The sequence below is a fragment of the Lissotriton helveticus genome, chromosome 7 (assembly GCF_964261635.1).
Source record: "Lissotriton helveticus chromosome 7, aLisHel1.1, whole genome shotgun sequence".
In the NCBI taxonomy this organism is placed as follows: Eukaryota; Metazoa; Chordata; class Amphibia; order Caudata; family Salamandridae; genus Lissotriton; species Lissotriton helveticus.
Genome location: NC_136068.1, coordinates 777,693,613 through 777,703,854, shown reverse-complemented (window position 1 = coordinate 777,703,854; position 10,242 = coordinate 777,693,613). Strand labels below are relative to the sequence as shown.

General features: G+C 40.5%; 1 protein-coding gene across 1 annotated transcript in view; it reads left to right on the top strand.

Moving 5' to 3' along the window:
* The first annotated feature begins 2,657 nt into the window (after positions 1–2,657).
* C7H5orf15 (chromosome 7 C5orf15 homolog) overlaps positions 2,658–10,242 on the top strand; it is a 68,381-nt gene continuing 60,796 nt past the window's right edge. The window contains exon 1 of the mRNA XM_078653160.1: positions 2,658–2,898. Coding sequence (XP_078509286.1) covers positions 2,784–2,898 — 115 coding nt within the window. The 5' untranslated portion in view covers positions 2,658–2,783. The remainder of the gene's footprint in view (positions 2,899–10,242) is intronic.

Here is a 10,242-nt window from a genome sequence, read left to right as displayed (position 1 = left end):
CAACTACCTGTTGGGTGGTCAGGGATCTGCTATGTGTCTTTTCTGTTACCCCCTGTGTTTTTGGCACCTGCGTCATATTACCTCGACTTCAAATTGTATAATGACATTTCCAAGAACAGATACAAACAAACAATAAGTACTGAGGAAGTTGATCAGACTGATACCACATTGCAACAATATGTCGATTTTAATTTGAGTTTGTTCTTCTTCGTGGGTGCTGCATTAAACAGTAGGAAAATAAGGAGACTCACTCGTGTTGTGGAAACTGTTACCAATCAGACAGCAATGGCACTTGGGAACTTTACAGAGGAACTGCAAATTGCATTGATTGTAGCACTCCAAAACAGAATGGTGCTTGATGTGATTTTGGCTGATCGAGGTGGTGCATGTCGCATGATCGGTAGCAGGTGTTGCGTATTTATACCAGATCACTCACCTTCAGTATACGACGCAATATCAAAATTGCATAAGATTGCTGCAGAGATTCACCCAGAGACTGGTACATGGACATTTTCGACTTGGTTCTGGACACTATTCGCTACTTGGGGCTGGAAACTACTGACTATTTTACTGTTGGCGATATTATTTACATGCTGTACTTATATACAATGTGGTCCTATGCTTTGCTCCATGTGCATCACTGCTTGTACACCTGCCAAGAAAGAGATATATTGCAGAAATAAAAGAACAAAAAATGCTAAATAAAGCGATCATTGAGATTATGAGCATCAATGTACAGGATGCATATCTAGATTACCCCAGATGAATGACTGTCTTCAGCTAATGCTAAAAGGGTCATCTGTTGTAATTTGGCATCGATGGGGTTAGCATTAGCAGAAGCCATCCTGTATTTAGAGACTATCTTGTCCGTTTTGTGGAATCCATTTTGTATTTCTGTCAGCCATTTTGTTTGCCATGTGCTACCATGTGCTCACCATGTGCTCTGTCCTACCTTCCTGTTAACTGCTCTTGAAATCTGCCTAGAGACGAGATATATTTAGCCTTTTCTGCTCCGCACATGCTCAGTTGAGCTTGCAGCTGTCCTTGCAGCAGTCCCCAGTCTGTAACTGTCAGGATGTGTTCACCAGAATTAGCAACTGTTAGCTCCTCCAACTTGTTGACTGTGCATTTTCTGTATGACCTTATATGTACCTAAAACCAGCATTTTGTACTTGTACCGCCTTCATTTGAGCCCCTGTGTGGTATAAAAGGACCAAGCTCCTTCCATTCAGTGTGCTACTTCATACATTAACGAAGGGTGCTGTGTTAATGTAGTTCCACCTCATGAGGTTTAATAAACTCTGTATTTTCTATTCCAGCTTCTGTGCCAACTTCTTTCTATTGGTCTGAGGACTCTGCGCAGAGAAGGGAGAACCCCTAGCACTGGTAGGCCTTGCTGAGGCCCACTACTACACTTCTGGGATCCGTCCCATTGTCAGGTGGGGCTTCGGCCGGCAGGAGCCCCAAGCCAGTACGTAATTTGCAAAGTTCAAAAGTAGTAAAGATGCACGCTCAGAAGGGAGTTTACTGAATCACCAAGGTTTATTTCTAGATACCGCTAGGCGTTTCTACACTGTTCAGAGTCTTGATCACACGAATATCACAGTATACAAAGGACGTGCCAAAATAAACATTAAACATAGAAGAGGCACACAGTTTCTGCCTACATCGGACGTCAGTAATGGCAGCCATCTTAGAACAGTCAAAGTTCAGCAAAAACAAAACTTCAATGTCAGTTTAGGTTACCATACGCTTCCTACTAACGAAAGCCTGTTGATAATCGGGCCAAATGGAGAAATAATAATGAAAATGCACGAAGCTGAAAATGCATTCTAAATCATATATAAGCAATGAGGACATCGTATTGAATACATCACAATGTAAATGCTACGCAAGTGCAGTGTGCCTCAAAGTGGTGCCTGTAACATGCAAAAGTATTAGAACTGACTGTTCGAGTGCCAACCCCCGGGGGCGAGTGGGAAAAACAGGGTCAAAGGGAAAGTTTCTACAGTTGACACACTGCAGATACCAATATACTAGCGGACTAGTGCCTGCTGTCAACCCTCCTGACCTCTTATTTTATTTATATATATATATATAGCTTTTGCCTTTAACTTGTGTAAAAGTAGCTTTGTAAATGTCTGGCTATATATAAAGCACATAATAATAGCTATTACAGTAGCTCCTCCCCTCCTTCCCACACTTTCTGCCGGGAGTGAGCATTTGCCCTGCTTTTGTGATGCCTGACATAAACAAATACATACATGACTTAAATTGTTTCGGACTTCGGGTGTGTCTCTAAGATGAGAGCAGAGCCTACCTTTTAATTCTGCTTTGCGGGATGACCTAACGTTATCCCAAAAAAAACGGGATATATATTTAGAATTAGGTAAAGCGTCGGGACACCGGGACTGTCCGAAAAAAACGGGATGTTTGGTCACCTTACTTCCTTACTTCAGCCAGCCTCCGACACAGCCCAAAACATTCCATGTACTCAGGCGGGGGATACTGTGGGGGGTAAACTTGAAGGGACTTAGGCGATAGGAAACCAGGGAAAATGATTATCCTTGGACATGAGAAGGTCGTAGAAACGAACAGCCAACGTGGTGATTCATTGTGTCTCTGACAGTAGGACCGCCCACATATGCCTCGGCCAGTAAGGCGCGCCCGCTGGTTTGGAGGCGCGTGAGCAGACACGTCACACAATCGTCAGCAACCAGCCTACAGTTGCCAGACAGGAGCAGTAGTAATCTCAGCCGGTGGCTGGTTTGGTGACGCTTTCCATGGCCGCCTGCAGGATGGAAGGGAGCGTTAAGTGTTGCCGGGGCGCGTGGGATCACCGCACGTTCTTGTACTTGCTCGCGTTAATGACCTTCCCGTCGTGCATCGCGGCCCCGGGTGAGTTTTAATAAATCGCCGCATTTCTTCCTGGTAGTGGAACGGAGAAGACCTTCAAGAATGTATTTCCGGTTGGGGGAAGGTGCTCTGCTATTTACTGGTTCGCTACTGTCTCTTCTCCCACATACCAATAGAAAATGAAAGAGCCCATTAAAATATCGATTTGTGTGGTGGGGCAGGCTCGTTGCGCCTTTCTATGCTTCTTCGCCTGTGGACTTTCCATTTTCTTGGATTCATCTAGTTTGATGCCGGTAGTGGGAGGAAGTGAAACCCAGAAACATGCCGCTGGCTTTAGCAATAAACATGAGCCCATACAAGAGAAAATCGGTGTCCGTGAAAGAAACTGATCTGCAGCTGTCTTTTTTTTTTAAGGATTATTTCATCATTTACATCTTTTTCGTACGATATTTAATATAGACACCTGGCAGTACAGCTGTTTTTATGTGGCACTGTAATTAGTGTCCAACACTTGCGTGCCATTTCTTCTACATGCCGTTGTATATTAACTTTCCCACCGGTGATTATTTTTTCTCGCGCTTATTCGCTCCCGAGTCACGGAAAGGAATTTATCAATTTTGTAAGAACTGTTGTCATTGTGTTCTGTCAAGTATTCAATTCAATTCCACCAGTTTTTTAATCGGGGTCGTACATTTTTAAGGTTACGCAAGTTAATTCGTTTTGTTTTTCTGTTATATAAGATTCTCAAACTTGAAAATCTGCTCCTTCCCGGAGTCTCCAGTAAAAAAAGAATTGTATTTTTAAAAAGCGGGGTTGAGGAGTAATAGTATGCAGTGACTTTACAAAAAGCCATACCATAACCCATCATACATACCTCTGACATTGGGTGTTCTATTTTCTATGCTTTGACCAGTGTTCTGTGTATTCATTCACCTAGCGAGCATTCTGTGTAGTCACATAGATATTAATATCTTTTAAGTTCCCATATAATAATTAGAATTAAGGAGGGTTGGTTATCGTCAGTGCTGATGTCATTTTGAGTCAGATGTTAAGAAATACAGTTTTTCCATGTACTGTTCCACGTTTGTTGTAGGGTTAAGGTTCACAGAGTTGAAACTCATTTTCTAATGCAAAGCACCCTTCCATTGTCAGTCATATTTTGCACTAAATGTGCCTGTGACGTCTGATCTGATATCATTGTTTCCATATACATATCCTCTCTCTAAACACTAATGCCTTTTATGGATTTATGTTAAGATGGTGCTAAACGTAATTTGAAACTCACTCCTGTAATATTGTTCTGCAGTTAGACTTTATAGATAGTACTCTTTGCGCCGTTCCTTGGCTCTCCCCTTCTTCAGAGGCTGCATACCTTATTCATGATGGGCTCTTCCTTTGCTATATGATTGAGTCCAGGTATGGAAGAGGACCAAACATTGGGAGATAGTCTGCATTTTTGAGAGTTTAGTCTTCTTTCTTGGCTCATTTTTGTAGGATTTCTTGCTAGCAGATTAAGTAACTCTTTGGTTGTGATAACATTGGGTTCTCCCATGGCTCTTTATGCTGTATTTTGGCGATTGTCCTTCATCTCATTTTCACAGCACGGAGTATAACAAAGAGGTCCTAAGCTCTTGTGAGTATTCTATTTCTATACTGATTATTAAATGTCAACCGTTGATTTTGATGAACCAGTTAAAAAAAAAAAGTCACCATGTTACTCAGGATTACAACTTGTTTATGTTTCGCTGAAATATCTTTGTGAAACATCAAGGAAAAACCATGCTTGAATCAGCACTGAAGCACAAATTCCCACGTTAGTCATAAAAATCTCTTAACCCCTAACATTTTATAATCACTTAACTATTTCCAAAATAAGGGCAATTCTATAAGATTTTAGTGAGTAACATGGGAATTTCTGTTTCTGTGCTGATTCAGGCATGATTTTAGGGCATCCCATGATATCCAGGCCAGCTTTTGGTATGGGCGAGCTTGAGCCAGGGTGCCAATTTTCAGAGGAGCGCACAGAACTGTCTGCATTAAAGTATTTCAGACAGAAGCATCCCTCTTAACTTCAATGATTCAGGCTAAACTGATTTTAATCCTTTTTACTTGCTGCAGGTGCTGTTTTACACCCGATTAACCCCCTTCCTTCCCCTCCCATCTCCCCCCTCTACTGACACACACCAAGCCCACCATTTGTACCACTAAAACGTGGCACTTGCTTGACCGAGTTACACTCTGAGTGAATCAACATATTTTGTGGATGTGTCGAAGTTTGAGCTCAGAGGTCAGTTACTGCTTTGGTGTGTGATGACCTGTAAACGCACCTTATTTTATTCACCAGCTGCAGGGAGTGTGCCACATTTCTTTCCGCCCATGGGCGTCTCTGCATTGTATTTATTTCTATGTGTATCTGTGTTGGGTGAGATGTGGACAGTCATGCATGCGTGTTGTGGGTGTGTGATGTTTGGGTTGTGAAAGGTGGAGCGTTGTGAGCGATGATACGGGCAGTTGGTGAAAGAGGGACTTTTTCCTTAGTGCCCCTTTCATTTGTTACTTAGTGACTAAACGTCTGCTGTGTCTGCCGGCAGATTCCTATCTTTTCTTCTCCTTGCGACACTGGAGACAAGGAGCAGTGTTGGATTGCTTTAGAACCTACGCCGCCTTTGAAGTTTACAGGGTACTTGTGGGGAGGAGTAGGTTAGCCATAGAAAAGCATTTATACTCTCAAGCAAGATCTAGTCCATGCTCCTTGTCTCAAGTTTGTTATGAGAAAACAATGCATCATATCAGGTGATGCTAGCTAGCAATGATGAGATAAGTAGAGTTTTGTCTCTGTGTGATAGACGGACTGCAATGTATATTAACAGCTAAACTCCAGGCTTTCCAGTTTACTGTTGAGTGTGTTTTTCCGGGTACGAAAAACATACGGGTAGATTGCATGTCTTGGTTACCTTTTCAAGGGGGCCTTTGACGCATTGGAGAACTTGTGTGAAGTGACTTTAATGTTTAAGGATGTAAAACTGAGAATAAAATAATTTTCGGAGAAGGTGATTTCAGAGGAAAACTGGAACAAGTAAATGTTTTTACTAAATTGGACAGAGGAACCTAACCTCCAGAGTGATTTGTGATCATTTTGTAAACTCAGAGGAAAATTGGGTGAGGAAAGAGGAATTCTGTGGAGTGGTGATAAGATCTTTCTCCATTTGGCCTCAGCGATTGTATGTGAATCAAAGTCATGAGGGGCACCTCTGAATGTTTGGATGTCAACGAAGGCCCAGAGAGTATTGGGACCTTGTATGGATCAGGCCAGACTCCTTTAATGCAAGTTGTACAAGGTCACTGATGAATCAGCAAAACCGTGAATCGTGCGCACGCATCCAGTCGAATTACACTTGTGTGAAGTTGGTAGTGATAGTATTAGCCTTTTTACAATTTGGTATGGGAAAGGGACGTGTTTCTTGTAGCAGTCCATTTTGTTGTCCAAATGCTAGAATTAAGAATAGGGTATAGAATTACCCCATATGTTGTGATTAATTGTTTAAAGTAAGTTTTCTGCCTGGAAGGCTTCCCCATGTATGTGGTTCTGATAATGGCCCATAATTTGTGAGTGTCAAAATAATGTAGGAAATGTTGTGTAAATGTGGGATTCGGATCATGAAAATTGCGGTGTACCATCTCGAGGCCAGTGGGCGTCCTTAACTGGGTTATTAGAGAATACTTTTGTGGTGATATCCAAAAGTAAATAATTGACACTGGGATGGATATGCCAAAGGAAGAGTACGTTTATTAAATTTTTAGGATTGTGCCCTCCCAGTACATCTTTTCACTCACTCTCTCCTCCTGTCTCCTCTCCCTCTGTCCCTTACCAGAGTCACAAAAAAGATATCAGAGTTCCATTATCCAAGCAATTGCAAATACAACACACCCCAAACACAAAACAAGATAAACCAATAACTAAAAAAACTAATAAAACTAAACATACATAAATGAAGAAACATTAAATTATAATAAAGCTTCAAATCTAATAATTCAAGCAAAACAATAAAATACATCATATTAACTTATTTTCTTTCAAGTCAATTGTTCGTTAACTACAGCAATGTGTTTCAAATTCCGTATATGCCCATCTAGACGTTTTACAGCACCCCAAAATAACTTGTCCACTCTAAAGGGTTTGCTGAATTTAAAAACATTGTAACCACGTGTGGGTGATTTTAACAGCCACCAAGTCACCTACAATTACCTTCACACCAAACACACCCTTACGTATGTCATTACTCATTTTTCTTTACGCTTGTTTGTCCCTTTCTTTCATCAAGCGCACATTAGAAATCTTCCGACTACGATCCATGCATTCAACACCCTGTTAAATTTCATTTTTCCTTGTCCAAAAAGGACATACCTTGGTACAAGGTTGTGTTTTCCGAAACAACTCAAAGGGAGTTTGATTAGCTATGATATGAGGAACAAATTTATAAGCCTCTATATTTTTCTACAATTATTCCTTCCAAACTTTACCATATGAATTTGAGGTCTACAAACTTTCTTTTATTGTTCTATTAATTTTCTCCATCATACCATTAATTTGAGGATGATAAAGCAAAACTTTTGTGTGGACAATACACATTTATTTGAGAAATAGTGTGTGATGTGAATTCAATCCCATTATCAGTGAGAACAGTTCTAGATTTACTCTCCCTGCTACACACCTGTTCCAAAAACTTTATCACTGACACTGTGATGACTTCCTTTACAATAGTCTCTTCTGGTCACCTAGAAAACATATCCATTAGCACTAACAAATATATGGGAGTCAAACCCATACCAGCAGGTTCCCCCATAATGTGCAACGCTACCTACTCCACTGTCCCCAAAGAAAGTTCTCAAAGAAAGTTCTCATTACACTATTGGAAAAGTCCTTATTTTCTGTATTTTGTCACTCTGAGCACATTTAGTACAATTTCCAATTACTCTCTCTACTTGACTATCCATCCCTGGCCACTCGTAGTCTCACCTCAATCTCTTTGGCTTTACTCATATCAGGAGCTAAATCTATCAACCATCATCCTAAAGTTTCAGGAGGTACTAAATGTGAGCCTTTCTTTTTTTTTTTTGTGCAGAGTTTTATATAGCGCGAACTAGAACCGAACCGAATCAGTTATCAGAGCGCTTTACATAGCACCAGTTACGTTACATGAGGACACACTTTCATTTTAGGCACGGGGAGATTAAGTGATTTGCCCAGAATCACAGGGATTTTTTGGCGTCGTTACCGAGACTCGAACCCAGATTCCGAGGTCGAGCGCCTTAGCCGTTAGGCCAACCCCTCGCCCCACATTAACCAAATCCTAATTTACAGACCACTCACTGTGCACCTTCCAGATATTTTTGTCGACCTCATTGGAAGATTGCCAAACCCCTCCTTTTAGAAGCTTATTGTGAGCTCCTTCTACCGACCAAACTGGTACCATATTCTTCTTCACCAATCTTGAGACAGCTGCTTCATTAACAGTTCCAGGTGTATACCATACAATTCCAGGTGCATACCATACATTGAATTCAAACTCCTGCAAAGCCACATTCCACTTACAAATGCAGCTTGATACACAATCTAACCATTTCTTCTCTTCTCTCATATAGGGGTTTGTGGTCTCAAAGCACCTCAAACTTCTCCCCCCCCCCCCACCTTTAACAAAATGTAAACTTCTCTATGGTTTAGTAAACAGCAAGCACTTCTTTTGCTATAGTTGAATATTTGAATTCTGATCCTCTAAATGTTATTACCACTTCCTCCTTACTCTGAGTTTGCCTCAGTACTGCCCCAATCCTTTGTCATTGGCATCCGTGGAAACCGTACAAGGCAAACCCGGGATAAAACTGTCCAAATTCTGCATTTCCTTAAAATGATTTTTGATATTTACAAATTATTTCTCACACTGTTCATTCTACACAAAGTCAGACACTTTCTTCAACAATTCACGCAAATAACTAGTCCTACTGGCAAAATTGGGTGCAAAGTGAGGATAAAACTCAGTCATCCCCAGGAAAGAATGTGCAGTGTAGCTAGTCTTGTATGGCATTGACAGGATCGTCTTTGGGCTTTACTCCCTTACCAGTGATAATGGCTTCGGTAGACTATCTCTTATTGAGCAAATGTGCATTTTTTCGCTTTAAGTGTGAGACCATTTTCTTTCAGAACATCAAGCTCACCTTTGACCCTCTTTGCATGTTGCTTTTTATCACATCCACATATAAGAATGTTGTCTTGGAAATGCATGCAGGTAAACCTATATGTACCAAACAGTGTCATAAATGAGGTTTCTGTGAGTCTTACCTGCTAGTAGGCGGAAGTAAGATCTAATGTAGTGAGCTATTTTGTTTGTGAAAAAGTTCCTACCATTTCCAAAATATTAGGTAAGGGAAATTTATCCTCAAGGACCCTTTTATTAAGTTCCCACAGATCAACACATAGTCTAATCTCCTGGTTGGGATTACGGCCCACAACAATAGGAGCTACCCACTTAGAGGCAGGAATTGGGCCTTTTTAAGTTTGAAGTAGTACATGTAATAAAAAAAAAAAAATTTCCTTGAAAACACACTGGGAAATTCTATAAGATCTAAGGGAAACTGATTGACACAGTAAACCTGAACCTGAGAGTTATCATTATGATTTAACTTAACACCTAAGAGTTTCTGATGAGCCAAACTAGGAATAGTATCTGCAACCACCGGAAAATAGGCTCTGCCTTCTGATACATTGCCTTTAAAATTAAAGCAACATTCAAAATGAGCAACTACATTTATTGGTTTACCACCATATGCAATAGGCTTAACATCCAGTTCAAACAACTTGACTTTCTCCTTGAAATATTTGTTAAATCACAACAGATATTAATGTCTATTTTGCTCCAGAATCCATCATCATTCCAATGCCTACATTGTATATTAAAACTACATCATAGGGATGATCCACCTCATTTTGATACAATTGATGGTATCTTCAATTTGTAGAAGAAAGGGCTCCTCACCAACATTAACTTCATTGATCTTTTCATCATTATTTTCTTTATGATTGTTGCATACCTTCTGATTACCTGTACAACCCTTCGCAAAATTCAGATTTTCCACAGCCTGGGTGGGTAGAAAATCATGATTTTATTAAAGAGACAGAGGCTGATATTATGCATGTTTCTTTAATTGCTTAACTCGCAGCAGCAACTGCAAACAATGTGAAAGAACTTAGAATACCACTCTAAACATTCCAAGGACCATATAATCCAGTGCGAGGCAGCCATCTTCCTTCTTTATGCTGCAAACTTGCTAAAAGGCTGTTCCGAAATCAATAAAACTGAATCCAAAATGTAAAACTTAAAGATCCAACAA